The sequence below is a fragment of the Oryctolagus cuniculus genome, chromosome 14 (genome assembly GCF_051225735.1).
Source record: "Oryctolagus cuniculus isolate XC-2025 breed Fujian yellow rabbit chromosome 14, ASM5122573v1, whole genome shotgun sequence".
NCBI lineage: Eukaryota > Metazoa > Chordata > Mammalia > Lagomorpha > Leporidae > Oryctolagus > Oryctolagus cuniculus.
This window is the reverse complement of record NC_142880.1, coordinates 61,756,103-61,772,610: the sequence shown is the minus strand read 5'-3', so window position 1 is coordinate 61,772,610 and position 16,508 is coordinate 61,756,103. Positions and strand designations below refer to the sequence as shown.

Below are 16,508 nucleotides of genomic sequence, written 5' to 3'. Positions count from 1 at the left end.
AATAGAATATATTTAGAGGGAGGGAGTAGCCAGAATTACACATTTGTAGAACATATCCTATGGGAAAAAAGGGTGGGGGAGAACACTAAATGTGTAACCTGAAGAGACTAACAGGTGAAAAGACTCTTATACAGAAAAAAAAAAAAAATATATATATATACACATATACATATATATATACATATATATATGCTTGAGTTTAATTTAGAAGATGGATCTAAAAAAGAATAGAAATTGCAGAGAAACAAATCTTGCTTTACCATAAGGAATAAACTTCTTTTACTAAAGCTATTTATATAGAGATTATAGGGCCATCTCTAACAAACTTAGAGTATATTTATCCCCTGTAGGCGAGGTGTTCTCTCAACTCTTTTCCAGCAGTAGCCTGTTGCATTTAATTTGTGGTAATTTATAAAAACATCACTCATAGCCTGATATTTTTACTTCAATTAGTCAATGTCTTATTAAACCATGTTACACCAAATTTGAGGCCATTTTTCTGTCTCTAGAGAAGAGAAAGCGGCAAAGGCAAGAAGAAGGTGAAAATCGAAGAAGAGTAAGTGCAGTATTTTTTAAATTTCCATAACCTCAAAATAAATATGGAATATGTGAATCTTATTTATTTAGAATGATTGGCTAAAGAAAGAAAACAGTGGGAAAATGCATAGGATATATGTTATTTGAGTTGTTATTAATATAAAGAGAGTTCATGTGTTTCATAGATATGATTCTAGTATATGTGCTACCAAAGTGAGCACTCACAGATATGATTCTAAGAAGATAATCATGCTCCCCACCCTCACTCCTTCCCTCAGTACTCCCTCCTTTCTTTTTTTCCTTTAATATTTGCAATAGGATAATTTCCATTTATAATGTGCCAGTAACCATAATGTTCAAAAAGTAAAAAGTAGAAAGACCAGTATTCCACAGGAATGTAGACAAGGGCTATAAACAATAATCAAATCATAAGATGTCAGTTTCATTCTTATAGATTGTTTTGTTTTTATATCCTATATCAACTACCACATATCAGAGAAAACATCATATTTGATTTTTGGGGGACTGGCTTATTTCACTAAACAAAAAGGTACCTTATTACACTGTTGGTGGGAATGTAAACCAGTATAACCATTATGGAAGACAGTATGGAGATTCCTCAGAAATCTGAAAATAATCTACCATATGACCCAGCCATCCCACTCCTGGAAATTTACCCAAAGGATATGAAATCAGCATATGAAAGAGTTGTTTGTGTCCCCATACTTGTAGCACCTCAATTCATAATAGCTAAGATATAGAATCAACCCAAATGTCCCTGTTGACTGGATAAAGAAAATGTGAGTGTATATATTTGTACACACACACATACATGTGTGTATATATACACACACACACACACACACACACAACAGAATACTACTTAGCCATAAAAAAGAATGAAATCCTGTCTATTTATTTATTTATTTATTTTTGACAGGCAGAGTTAGACAGTGAGAGAGAGAGAGACAGAAAGAAAGGTCTTCCTTCCTTTGGTTCATTCCCCAAATGGCCGCCACTGCCAGCGCTGCGCCGATCCGAAGCCAGGAGCCAGGTGTTTCCTCCTGGTCTCCCATGCGGGTGCAGGGCCCAAGCACTTGGGCCATCCTCCACTGCACTCCCAGACCACAGCAGAGAGCTGGCCTGGAAGAGGAGCAACAGGGACAGAACCGGCGCCCCAACCGGGACTAGAACCCAGTTTGCCGGAGCCGCAGACAGAGAATTAGCCTAGTGAGCCACGGCGCCGGCCAAATCCTGTCTTTTGTAACAAAATAGATGTGCCAGGATATATTTTTAAAAAAGGAAATTTTAACATTTTCAGATATATATGCTAGATGTTGTCAGACCAGTTCTAAAATGTCATAATGATAAATTACTTTATTTGTGCCCAACATCAAGCATTTTTTTCATTAGGTGGATATTCAGTAAATGTTTATTGAATGAATGAATGAATTTATGTACTCTTACTATTAAAGTGGTTTTAATTACTTTGAAATTATTATACTTTTTTGTAATATGACATTAATTTACTCTTAGTTTTTCTTTGGTCCTCCATTTGCTGAAGCAAACCTCCTCCTAGACAGAGAGAAAGCAAAAAATTAGACAAATCTAGTCATAATTACCACAAATTTCTAAAACTTGTGCTTACTGGGGAAGTGAAGACTAACGGGAGACTTGACAGTTGTCTTCATATAGTATAGCCTATGTCATGTAAATGGGAGTCTTGCTCTTTATTTCAGAAAGCATAGCTGAAACCAGAGTTGAAGTTACTGGCAATAGATTGCAGTTCTCTGAAAATGTCTAACTTCCACAATTTATCAAAATTGCAGTAGGGTGCTCAGACAAAAAATTCAAATCCCTCTAGTCAAATGAGACCCTGCTATGCGCAAAAGGTTGAATTAGGTGACCTCATGACCCTTTGATTCTAAGAATATAATGAGTAGAATCCCTGTTAATGTAGTTTTGCTACATTTAAGATAGTTTGTAATTCCATGTGAGTCATAGTCTAATTGTGCTTGTAAATAACTTTAGTTTTGTTATTGGAAATGACTTTTCAGATTTCCAGTATATTTGTAGTTGATTTGAGTGAAAGAAAATTTTGTTAGCATCTTGTTCAGCATTATGGGTTTTCATAATTTTTATATAGTGTGGTAAGCTTGTAATTTTAATATTGTTATTTTAGATAGAATAATAATTTTTGCATAACCATGACTAGGAAAAAATCTATAAATGTCTTCATTAAAAATTTAAAACTTACAGAGGCTAATTTTAATAACTCATGTAAAGATAGAGACCATGATATATTATTTTAAGTGCACTTTAACTATATTAATTGCTAATAAATTTCAGATGAAAAAGAAATTATATTATCCTATGTATATAATCGTTTGGCACTTAAGATTTATTTTCATTTCTTTTATTTTTATTTCTATTTCCTTCCTAGGAGTGGAAAGAACGTTATGGACACAATAGAGAAGATTCCACAAGGAACAGAAATACATATATGGATCTAAAAGAGTCGAACTTCTCAGATGTTAGTACTAACCGGTGTAAGTAGATTATTTTCTAGTTTGCTTAGAAATTGTTTTCTTATGCTTGCTTGCAAAGAGACTGAAAGTTGGGGTACCCATTGAGAAATGGCTTCATAGAATTGTGAATATGCATCTGCAGTGACTTTCCTCTCTCACATCCCTTGGGAAAACGGAGGTACTAGGGGACGTAGAAACTGGGAAATCGAATGAATAGTTGTAACACTAACCTAAAAAAAATAAGCACTTATTCCAGACATATTCTAGCTAGGTGCTTATTTCTACAGTTTACCTTGATGTTTTTCTTTACTTTTATCTTAGTAGATATAAGTTATTCGGTCATTTCTGTACTGATTTCTGACCGTCCCATGTATGGCGGCACTTTCCCAGCTATACAGCAATATAGAGAAGAGATATTTCTTGTCCTCAGGATGCTCATAATTTATTGAGGAACTAATACCAGGCAGAAGCCATCTGCCCCAGGAATGGGTTAGAAAACCTTCATATCACTGACCTTGCACTGAAATGAGAATGAAACCATTTGTCCTGGTACCAAGAAACCTGTATTTGTCTTGGACATTGCAACAAGTAGAAAGAAGGCAATTGTTGTTTGTCTTTGGAGTGATGTAATATTCTATAGAGAGCCCCACCGCCGAGGTTTCAGTGCATAGAGGCCTGCCCAAGACTAGGAGTGGAGCAGGAAAACTGAGCGCTCTCTCCCACTCAACTACAATTTTGCACAAAGTACCAAACAGCAGTGGTCTACTGTTGGAGGCAGGGGTAGATATGGAGACAGACCCCCTCTGCAGCATAGGCATGCAGAGACCACTGAAGTCTGAGATTGGAAAAAACATACAGTGAGAGAAGCTGTCTGACACTTGAGGCCCTTTTAAGATCAAGGAATAGCATTGCTGGAGAAGTGTGAAATTTGTGGGAACATAAAGGAAACTAAAGCAACAACAGTCCAAATCTGGATTAGTTTGATTCACTCCCTCAACACTAATAGAACAGAAGAGGCATGCCAATTCTGGACATATTATTGATGTTAGCCTATACTTCCTTTTACACACAACCCCTGACATTTAACCAAAATTGATGCAATGCATAAAAGAAAATATATGTATGCCATCTTCAAAATATGAAATAGTCACATACTAGACCTGAAGGTGGCTCATATGTTGAAATTATCAGACAATGATGTGACTTTAATACAACTAATTACTGTTAATATAACCACTAATAGAGTTAATATATAACAAGTGACTAAAATGTTTAATGGAAAGCTTAGACAATGTGCATGAACAGATGGGGCAGTTTTACCAGAGATACAGAAACGATATAAAAGGGATAAATGGGAATATTAGAAATATTTTAATGACAGATTATTTACAATATTATAAATTTGTCATGAGAGCTGTGACAAAAGGGTATATATCTGATGCTAAAGTTTGGAAATGGAAAAAAATTTCTGTCTTAGGAATGATTTTTATAATAAATACTTTTATTAACAGTGTTTAGGAATTACTAATGCTTATCCAGTGAAGGGTGTTTTAATTAGAAGGAAGAGTGAGTGTAGAATATAGTTAAATGAGAGAACTTTTGAGGAAATTCACGTTTTCCTTTGTGACTAGAACTTGACTGGGCTGACGCTGTGACACAGCCGGTGAGGCTGCCAGCTGCAGTGCCAGCATCCAGTATGGGCACCGGATTGAGTCCCGGCTGCTCCACTTCTGAGCCAGCTCTCTGCTGTAGCCTAGGAAAGCAGTAGAAGATGGCTAAGTGCTTGGGCCCCTGCACCCGCATGGGAGACCAGGAAGAAGCTCCTGGCTCCTGGCTTTGGATTGGCCCAGCTCTGGCTGTTGCAGCCATTTGGGGAGTGAACCAGTGGATGGAAGACCTCTCTCTCTGTGCCTCTTTGTAATTAAAAAAAAAAAAAAAAAAAAAGACTTTCGGCATTAAGCATTGATAAGAGGCCCTAGATAGCCAGGGAACAGATATTATCATGCTCAAAAGTTTTTATTTAATCCTGGACATATGATTTTAGTCTAGAAAGAAGCATGAAAAGATTTTTGGTTTAGAAAGAGGGATTTGATGGCTATATAAAGCACAACTTTCAGAGAAGTAAGACGTAGAGTCCATTTTAGAGTCTTTTTGGCAATGGTGTCAAAAAATGCCAAGAACGAAAAATGAGGCAATGATTTGGAGAGGAAAAGGATTTTTTTGAATGATATTTAGGGTACAATAAATAAGAGAGCTAAAGCTTTAGTTAAAGTTGAAAAATAGAAGGAAGATTCACTGAAGGATTGCGGATGCTTGATTACCACAGAGTAGAAGTTTATAGGATGGAAATAATCTGGGTAAGAAGCACAAAAACCTTAGGATGATGAGTTAGAACCTGGTGTATGATAGGCAACCTCTAATTGCTGAATAATGAGAGGAAAAATGAAAAGGCTTGCATTTAGGGCTAAGTTAAGATGATAAAGTAAGAATATGGATGATTTGTCTTAAGTTTTTAAAAAGCTGTATCATAAAGTTGTTTTAAAGACAATTGGATTTTTTGTAGTTAGATTATTTGAAACAATATTATAAGAATTTAGGTTGTTCATGAGATTAAAAAGGGACAATTAGTTCTAGATCTGTTCTCACCCATTATAGTAACCATTTAGCTACATGTAGCTGTTGAGCACCTGCAATGTAACCAGTACCCTAGGCTGGAATGATAATATTTTGGATATATTGAATAAAAGATATTAAAATTAATTTTATCTATTTTTACTGTATAATACAGCTGAAATCAGAGAAGACCCCCTAAAATTCACACTAAAATGTGGCCCCTTAAAGTTCCCTAGAAATGCTATCCGGGGTGCCACATGTACTACTGAAATTTGGGGTGCCTTACGATTTCACCACAGGCTTATTACTAAATCTCTGATATTAATAAGCCCAAGAGGGTTCTTCCCTAATATTTAGAGAAGAATTGTAAATATCGGCACAGATAAACGAGGCAGCATGGTACGTTTTAAGCTTTTATTTAGTGAGAAAGATGCATAGGAGAGTGAGAGCTTTATTTAAGAGAGAGAGGTGAATAGGGGTTCATACCAAGCACCAGGAACCAGCCATGTGGATGAGCATCTAGGCCTTTATCTGGGCCAGGAAGCCTGGAGGACATGGCTCAGAGGCCATGCGCCCTGGAGGCGCAGGGCTACAGCAAGCGCTGTCCTGGCAAGAGGCCAGGGAAGAAGTGCAGGCCAGGTCAGACCATGGCCTGGCTTTTAACCCACTTCCAAAGGGGAGTGGTTAATTAACCTGATTGGCTGGTGGGCACCCAGGTGTGGCCAGGTAGGGGAATGAGGCCACACAGGGGCGTGGCAAAGGCATCAGGTAGGGGCATGAGGCCACACAGGGGTGTGGCGAAGGCGTGATCTTCCAGTTCACAAATCTGACCAATTTTAACCTGTGTGCCTGCCTACTTCACAGCTACTGGAAAATTTTAAATTACATTTGGGGCTTGCATTTTATTTCTGTTAGATCTTTCTGCAGGAGCTTGAGTTGATTACACTTTCTAATCCTAGCCCCCAAAATAAGATTCTGTGTGTAACCAACTGAAAATTGATTTGATAGTGAACAATTTAATACCATAATTATATATTCTATCTCCATTAAGTCTTTGCATGTATCTGCTTCTGAGCTTAGGATAGCTACAAGCTAGAGAAATTTTCTTTCTTATTTTCTATTATGTTGTTTATAATTTTAATCTGACTTTTAAGAAGCCATGGAGTTGTCTTTTCTTATGTTATTTGTCTTCACAAAGTTCAAGTCTTTTATAATATTGATTTTTCTGTGAGTCCATAGACTGTGACCCATAAATTAAAGGAAGACAAAAGAAGTAGTTTTTTCCTCTTTTTGCAGCGGTATCCAAATATACCAGGGCCAATAATAAGGCTGAAAGGGACCGAATAGAACTTCTCCAAGATGCAGAACCTTTGGATTTTAATGCAGAAACATTCACTGATGACCCTCTTGAATCTGAATCAGGGAGGTAAGTTCCTGCTGTGACATTTTGGCTCTAGCATTCTTACAAAATGCTAATAACATACTGACACCACAAGGCTAAAAACAAGCAATACAAAAAAGAAAAAAAAGAAAAAAAAAAAGAAAAAGAAAAAGAAAAAAGAAACCTACCATCTGTGCTACTAGTAAAAAAAAAAAAATGTATTCAGTAACCTTTGGGGGTCGGGGCTGTGGCTTAGCGGGTAGGGCTACTGCAGTGCCAGTGCCAGCATCCTACGTGGGCGCCAGTGGCAACTGCTCTGCTTCCAATCCAGCTCTCTGCAGTGGCCTGGGAAAGCTGAGGAGGATGGCCTTGGGAGTCCTTGGGTCCCTGCACTCTCTTGGGGGACCTGGAGGAAGCTCTTGGCTTCCCATCAGTGCTGTTATGGCCATTGTGGCGAGCTGGGGAGTGAACCAGTAGATGGAGGACCTCTTTCTCTCTCTGCCTCTTTCTCTTATATAACTCTTTCAAATAAATAAATCTATCTTTAAAAAAATTAACCTTTGATAACTTTTTTTATCTCTAATGCTTTTATTTTTGAGAAATTGTAGCATTCAGTAGTGGTAATTGAAACTGATATCTTCGTACAACATTAGTGGTATAAAAAAGAAAGAATAGTAATAGGAAAGAATCACAGCAATATTTTTATGCCTGTTCCTGAAAATCCTACATATTAAATGTTTTATATTTGGCAACAGCTGCATGTCTGGATGTAGGACACCATTCTGAAATCAGAAAAGACCCCCTAAAATCTACACTAAATTGTGGCCCCGTAAGTTTCCCTAGAAATGCTATCCGGGGTGCCACATGCGCTACCGGAATTTGGGGTGCCTTACGATTTCACCACAGGCTTATTACCAAATCCCCGATATTAATAAGCCTGGGAGGGTTCTTGCCTAATATTTAGAGAAGAATTGTAAATACTTGCACAGATAAACGAGGCAGCATGGTACGTTTTAAGCTTTTATTTAGTGAGAAAGATGCATAGGAGAGTGAGAGCTTTATTTAGGGGAGAGAGGTGAATAGGGGTTCATACCAAGCACCAGGAACCAGCCATGTGGATGAGCATCTAGGCCAGGAAGCCTAGAGTACATGGCCCGAAGGCCATGCGCCCTGGAGGCGCAGGGCTACAGCAAGCCCTGTCCTGGCAAGAGGCCAGGGAAGAAGAGCAGGGCAGAGCACACTGTGCCTTAGGCTTTTAACCCACTTCCAAAGGGGAGTGGTTAATTAACCTGATTGGCTGGTGGGCACCCAGGTGTGGCCAGGTAGGGGAATGAGGCCACACAGGGGCATGGCAAAGGCATCAGGTAGGAGCATGAGGTCACACAGGGGCGTGTTCTTCCAGTTCACAAATCTGACCAATTTTAACCTGTATGCCTGCCTACTTCAATTCTAAGCACTTTAACAATAATGTCTTATTTTACATTTGCAAACCCAAATGAGTTTGAATCCATAGATTAACTTTTTTCTAGAGTCACACAGCTCGTAAATGAAGTCAAGCATTTAAACCCTCATGCTCTGGTTGCATAGTAGGAGTTATACTATGAGGAAAGTAATTAAAAGCAAAATATTTGCAAGAAGATATTTACCATGTTGTTGCCTATAAATAGAAAAATCCTAGAACATTCTGTTTATATCAAACAATTGAGAGTGGTTATTAAATTGATTAATCTCCTGGATATGTCTTTTATCTCCCTCTTTCTTTTTATATCCCTCCTTCTATTGTACATGTACTCTAGCCTCTAGAATAGTTGCTGATTGATTTGTAATTAATTGTTATCCTTTTGGATAATATCCATGAAGGATGAATTTCTGCTCTCAGCTACTGGATGGCTTTACAATGTTAACAAATTATTTTGCCAGTTCTTTTTAATGAGTTAGTGATTTTCTGTGCTCCTTTATTATTTTTTGATGCCTCAGACCATTTCTTTATGTTCATCTTCTAGGTATCAGCCTGGTGGACGATATCTTTCAATGTCTCACAATGGAATGTTTGATGATGTCTAAAGTTTGAAAATATTTTATAGAACAACTATCCAAGATTGACACAGCAGTTCAGTCTTTATGAACATCTGTGTGCCGTATGGTTTCCTTTGTACTCTCAGTGTAAAGTGTCAAGATTGGAAAATAAAAAAAGGCACTGAGAATTAATTACATCCTAGAGTGATAGTTAATTATTCTCTGAATACAGTTATTACCTTTGCTAATAGGACTTATTACCATACGATTTCCTAGGTGTCTGCCTTAGCAGTACAGTTAACAGTGGAAGTATTTAATTCAAGGTAAACATCAGTATATGTTGAGAACAGGTAGTTCAGTTTGTTTCAGATTAATTTTTTTCAGGAGAGTTATTTTAAGTGTCCAAGGAAGCCATAAGTCTTATTAAATAATATTATATAGTTTTATTATTGTGATTTATATTTTTGATGTTTCTAAAAATGTGTTCAATCTGTATTTCCCAAAGAAATATAAGTGAATGGAGACCTCAACAAATAACCATATTCATAATACCCATGTCTTAAACCAAGGCTTACTTACCTAGACATAACTGAATGTAAAAAGCTATTTTTCAAATCTGTTTGCAAATTAATGTGGTTTCTTGCATGTATAGTTAAGATTATACTTCAACTGAAAGTGTCTTTAGCATGTGTATTAAAATCAGGTGATATATTGTTCTTTCATCCTTCATAGGAACTGGATTTTATGCTTTGGTATTGCTCTGTAAGATTTTCATTTCAGAGAGAATTATTCACCTTAATCATATAGCCTATTTATTTCGATGTTGATCATTCCACGCAAGAAGAAATCTTAAGCATTAATGATTGTTTTGTCTTGTTTTATTTTTCTAAATAGCCAAATAGCCCTAGAAAATTCTCTTAAAGTATAGGTGGCTGTTTGGACTTTTGGGGAAAAGTATCTTATATTCAATGGTAAAAACTAAATCCATTTATTATTAACACTTCAAATTATGTTTTTTAGAAAACAACACTAAAAATAGAAACATGTAACAATAGCCCATTCATTAAACATGCTTATTATTTTTAATTTATTGTTTTACTGTTGTGTTTAAGCCAAAGTTAGATATTATTTTCAAACACCAGTGTTTTATTACAAAGTAAACATGCTTGAGTGCAACATGCTTGGAGAGAGTTTTTCATGTCCCTAAAATGTTTGCAACTCTTATAGAATCCATCCTACGCTGAGTGACCATACTTGAGCTTGCCAAAGGTAGTCTCAGCTTAACACCTGTTATCCTGCGAGTACCAGTGCTTTCACTCTCAAGTGTCACCCTAACTACATGATTATATATTTCTTGAAGGTAATCTTACCTTGAGTCATACGTTTAAATTTTTTATTTTCCTCTTAATTTAATGAGTACTTTCAGGTAAATCTTTTAAAGCCACAGTTCTATGCAGGTACTGAAAGGAATATCTATTATCCGAATCATTTAACTTTCTTGATCTTTTAGTTTTTATTATTTTGAGATTAGATCCCCTTTAAAATAATTAGAACTGTATAGATTACTCTCAATTGAAGGTTGTAGAACATACTTACTTGAAGATACACACATACACACACACACACCCTTTTGTATTGTGAAGTGTGGTCAGAGAGCAGCAGGCCAGGCAAAGGAATTTCATACTGCTGTTAATTTTGTGATCAACTCATAGAATGCTTTGGGCAAATTGTGTAACCCTTTGGTGCCTCAGTTTCTTCATTTGCAGAATGAAGATGACACTTGCCATTTACCTACTGATCTACCTCACAAAAGTGTTGTGAGGGATTAGAGTTATGTATAGGCACTGGAGATTAAAAAGACAAAACAAATCCTTAGCTGTGCTGAGTTATTTTCCTAATAGTACTTGAAGGTATTAGAAGAGGGAAATGATTGTCCCAGAAAGGGGTACAGTTTCTTATAATTGCAGAAAATCTTAGAAATCCCCAAAGCAAAAACTTTTTTTAACTAATTCATCAAAGTCTTGTGAAAATAATGTCGTTTTATTTAGTCTGTGGGTTTACTTAGGAATATTTTTTGTAACTATAATGTTTCTTACCAATTGTGTCAGACAAATGCTGTTATAGAGGAAGCAGAAAAAGAAAAATTACCCAATTTTATAACAAATTTTATAGTGTCATAATCAATTGATAGGAATGTGTAGAAAAATGTTATTTTCCTTTATTATTTTTATGGTTATAATAATTGAATTTTATATGTACATATACTTAACAAATAGTATAGATCCCTTTTTGACTTATGAGTTATTTCCAAAAAATTTTTGGTTGTTTCTGTGATCCAGAATATTCAAGTTTTTAAGTAAGACTTGTCTTGTAGAATTTTATATATGATCACATAGGAAGGCTACTTCATTGGGTAAGTCTGAGTTCAGAAGGCAATGATTTAACCCCCTGTAGAGTAAGAGTTTATTGTTTAGGAACTAAATTAATATTTGTTAAGCTACCTTGTGTAAGAAACTGTGGAAGGTACAAGTTTTCTGTTTTTAAGAAGCTTATTGTCATGTAACTTCAGGTAATTTACATACAAAGTACATACTTTGAATAATTATTTCTGGCAACTTCTTTTTGATGTCTTGCTTACATAGTAATAAATATCTGATTAGAACGTTCTAAATTATTTTTCTAAATAGTTGTGTAGGTAAGGATATTCAGTAAGCTAATAATTCAAATTAACTACTGCAGACAATAATAGTAACCAGTTAATTTCATGCATTATTTGTAAGTTGCTAATTAACTTTTTTATCCCATAAGTAATATATAACTTTTATAAAAAATTCTTAAAATATGAAGTAAATTGTAAGTCTAATTATTTAAACTTTGCTCTTACCAAATAATTAACAAGGGCTTTAGAATAATTTCATCAGAAAATTTCATTTCAATGAAAGTGGTTAGAGCTAAATCAAAACATTCAAAGGTTTTTCTCTTATAAATAATTGGAAACTTTGACAATCTATATGTTCAGAAAGAAATGCTGCCAATTGATTTGCCTTTAGATTTTATCATTTGATAATATTATTGGTTCTTAAATTTAAGCTAAATATACAGTCTAATGTGGATAGGAAGGACAGCTTTTGTGGTTTTTCCAAATATCTTTAGCATATTAATGAAGGAATTTCATTTATGTTCAACAGCAAACTTCATTTTTAATAGCTTCAGTAAATTTGAGACTATTCTTGATGATACTGATTACCATTTTAAAGGAAAAATAAACTTTCAATATTATAATTCGTTGTTTAGTAAGGTGAGTTTTGTCCTTGTGATTTGAGTGAACCATGCCTTTAAATCACAGGTATAGAAGTATATTTGCACTAAGAGGCAAATGTCCTTGAAAAACCTTAGTATACTTGAATTTCCAAGTGTAATGGATTGTATTATATTAAATTCTAAATATTAAGAAGTAAATAGATTTAGGGTTTTGTCTTTTTTTTTTTTACCTCTTTCTATCTTTTTCTGATGATATTCTTTGTAATATGACTTTAAATGTGTTAGCAGATTTTTTTTCTTTTGTGTGTTTTGTGTACCCAATTGTTTTTGATGGGCAGCACACTCAAGAGCACCTACTTGTAGCTACAAATCTCACTACTTGAAATTGCAGTATTATACGTAAAATAGTGAAACAGATTATGCTGAACAACTAAGCAACATCTAAATGTATGTATATATAATATATATACATATATATATGTGTATATATATATATAAAATATGCTGGCTCAGTGTGCTGTCTTTTAGGTGACTAAGGAGGGCATGTCAATTAAAAAAAATAACCAATCAAGACATTAACAACCTTGAAACCTCTTATGAAAAGGAATTCATGAATAACATATTTCATCAACATTTTTTTAGAAGAGTCAGAACAATATATTGGGGTGTCAGGAGGGCTCCTAAACTCTGAATTCCCCTCCATGTAGAGTTACTTCTTCCTAACTCATTACCTCTTTCCTGCCCCACAGAGATTTGAAAGATCAGGCAGATTTATCTTCTTTCCCAACTGTAGCAGCACAGGTACTAGTTGTACCCTGTTCTGTTTCCTGTTGCATTGGAAACATATGTCCTCACTTCTGGTTTCTTCCATGATCAACCTCATTTAGCTAAAATTTAACTTCTTTTTTCAAAAAGGTTGTCTGTTGAGGTCAACTGAGGCCTTCCTATAATTTTAAAATTTGTTTATACAGCAAGAGTATTGCATATTTCTCTTCTCTTGGATATCCTAAATGACGCATGCTTTCAACACACTCCTTGAGGGAAATGAACTATTTTTCCCCCTGAAAATTCTTTTGAGATTATCTTAATCTCACATCTTTTTTTAAAAAGAATTTTACTGTACATAGTGCAGAAGAATAGAAAAAGTGGCTTACTGTGGCAGACATATGTAGGGTAGTCATAATTTATGAAACTGTACAACACAATTTAGAGTTGATATTGGCATAAGTCTGATCAGCCTACTCAACTAGCACTGGATTTCTCAAAAGAATGCTGTCTAGCATCTTCCCTACTTAGTATACCAAGTTTTAGGGGAGCGATTGTGTATTCATGTTTTTAAAAGCAATCCAATGGATTTGTTTTTGTTCATATTTTGAAAACAGCCTGAAGAATTTTTCTCATTTTAGAAAGTAGAGAATATGTGGACTGTCCTTTAAATTGCTATAATCTTATATATATTTATAAATTATAGCATTGAAAAGTACAAAAGAGCTCTAGTGTGATGATGGTCCTACCTGATATTTAGTTTTTATAAATGTTTTTTTAAGTAGCTAATTATAATATTGCTTATATAGTTTAAAAATCTTTCTCAAATAAGTCTTCACAAGATCCGTTTACTTAGGACAATATTCTAAAGTTCAGTATTCCAGTGTGACTTTGAAATATTCCCACATTCCTTTAGTATGGTTTCATATATACCAGTACCCAAGCAAAGTATACCAAAAGCCTAATTTCTGTGTTGCATTAATAAACTATTTGTTATTTGCCTTTATCTAATTCAGTTGATTAGATGAAGTAGAAAATAAGGCTTTCAAGTGTGTATCTGATCATGATTTTTCAAACTGTTAATTATGTTCAGTTTTGGTGCATGATGCCAAAATTACCTTTCATCCCTCATTATTACCTGATGTGTAATGACAGATGTTTTCCTATCTGATGGGTGGGTTATAATTTGACTGTTTTTCTCTGAAGATTCTCACTACATTTTCAAATATGTGTTTAAAAGAAGTGGCAAAGTGCTATTTATAAGTTAGCATTTTTGACTTTATGCATAATGTTGTCTCTGGTTTTGACAAGCTCATTGACTTGCAGTTCTTGCAGTTTCTTTGTAGTATTTTAACTTATTGTGATGTAAAGAATCTTGAAATGTTTATATGATTGGTTGTTAAAATATAGGAAAGTACATAGCTTTGCATGAAATAAACTACATTTCTACAAATTACTGAGAGATTTGCTGATTATGCATTTTACTTCATTTGAGAATAAGCTCTTTTAAGTATAGTTATACTTTCTTTGTTCCTTAAAAATTTATTAGCAATGATTACAAAAGAAATGTTTTAAGGTAAGTAATGAATTGCATGTAGATTAGGTTACACATTTTTTACCTTGTATTTATAAGTAAAATAAAAGTAATTATAAAAATTAGAACAGAAATCATTGAAATTCAAAGTGGGTAGACAGAGAAAAATCAACAAAACCAAAATCTTTGAAAAGATCAGTAAAATTGATGAAATTCTAGTCAGACTAACCAAGAAAACAGAGTGACTTTCTTACATGTCAAGGATGAGCAATTGGAATTTGAAATTAAAACATTGTAACATTTGCATTAGCATCCTTTCCCCAAAATGAAATACTTAGGTATAAATCTAACAAAGTATGTACAAGATCTATATGAGAACAACTCTAAAACTGATTAAAGGAGTCAAATAATTTAATCAATAGAGATAGACTCCATGTTCATTGATAAGAAAACTCAATATTATCAAGATCCCATTTTTCTTAACCTGATCTGTAGATTTAGCACATTCCCATTCAGAATCCCAGAAAGTTATTTTTTGGATATTAGCTAACATTCTAAAGTTGATATGAAGAGCCTAAATACCCAGAAGTGTTGATACGATATTGAAGAAAAACTAGGCCGGCGCCGCGGCTCACTAGGCTAATCCTCCGCCTAGCGGCGCCGGCACACTGGGTTCTAGTCCCGGTCGGGGCGCCGGATTCTGTCCCGGTTGCCCCTCTTCCAGGCCAGCTCTCTGCTGTGGCCCGGGAGTGCAGTGGAGGATGGCCCAAGTACTTGGGCCCTGCACCCCATGGGAGACCAGGAGAAGTACCTGGCTCCTGCCTTCGGATCAGCACGGTGCGCTGGCCGCGGTGGCCATTGGAGGGTGAACCAATGGCAAAGGAAGACCTTTCTCTCTGTCTCTCTCTCTCACTGTCCACTCTGCCTGTCAAAAAAAAAAAAAAAAAAAAAAAAAAACAAAAAAAAAATAACTAAGTCGAAAGAGACTTACTATAAACTACATTAATTAAGACATTGTGTTTGGCCGGCGCCGTGGCTCAATAGGCTAATCCTCCACCTTAAGGCGCCGGCACACCGGGTTCTAGTCCCGGTCGGGGCGCCGGATTCTGTCCCGGTTGCCCCTCTTCCAGGCCAGCTCTCTGCTATGGCCAGGGAGTGCAGTGGAGGATGGCCCAGGTGCTTGGGCCCTGCACCCCATGGGAGACCAGGAGAAGCACCTGGATCCTGGCTCCTGCCATCGGATCAGCGCGGTGCGCCGGCTGCAGCGGCGGCCATTGGAGGGTGAACCAACGGCAAGGGAAGACCTTTCTCTCTCTGTCTCTCTCACTGTCCACTCTGCCTGTCAAAAAAAAAAAAAAAAAAATTGTGTTCACGATTACAGAATAGAAAAGTTAGCAAAATAGAGCAGAGAGCTCAAAAATATAGCCACATAAATATATTCAGTTGATCTTTGACAAAGGAACAAAGTCAATTCCATCAAAAGTTGACAATCTTTTCAAAAAATGATCCTGGAAAAACTAAACATCTATATGCAAAGAAGTGATTATAGACATTGGTCTTAAACCTTTCACAAAAATTAAAAATTATAGATCTAAAAACAGAAAGCTCAAGACTAAGAAATACTATTAAATTGGGTTAGACAATGAGTTTTTAGGTAACACCAAAACCCCAGTCCATGGGACAAAAATTTTAAAGTTGGACTTCATGAAAGTTAAAATTTCTCATCTGCAAAAGACATTGTTAGAATAATGAAAAAATAGCCATAGAGTAGAAGAAAAATATTTGCAACAGAACTATGATTTAAAAAAAAATTGTATCCAAAATATACAAAACTCAAAAAGTGGGCAAAAGATCTGAATGGACACCTCATAAA

At 35.5% G+C, this 16,508-nt stretch overlaps 1 protein-coding gene across 2 annotated transcripts in view; it reads left to right on the top strand.

Annotated features, from left to right (window-relative positions):
• LMBRD2 (LMBR1 domain containing 2) overlaps nt 1–14,554 on the top strand; it is a 60,907-nt gene extending 46,353 nt beyond the window's left edge. For both annotated transcript variants that reach the window (XM_002713965.6, XM_089312721.1), the window contains 4 exons: nt 510–556; nt 2,981–3,086; nt 6,975–7,104; nt 9,063–14,554. In XM_002713965.6, coding sequence (XP_002714011.1) covers nt 510–556; nt 2,981–3,086; nt 6,975–7,104; nt 9,063–9,123 — 344 coding nt within the window. In that variant the 3' untranslated portion in view covers nt 9,124–14,554. The remainder of the gene's footprint in view (nt 1–509; nt 557–2,980; nt 3,087–6,974; nt 7,105–9,062) is intronic.
• Nucleotides 14,555–16,508: the final 1,954 nt, after the last annotated feature.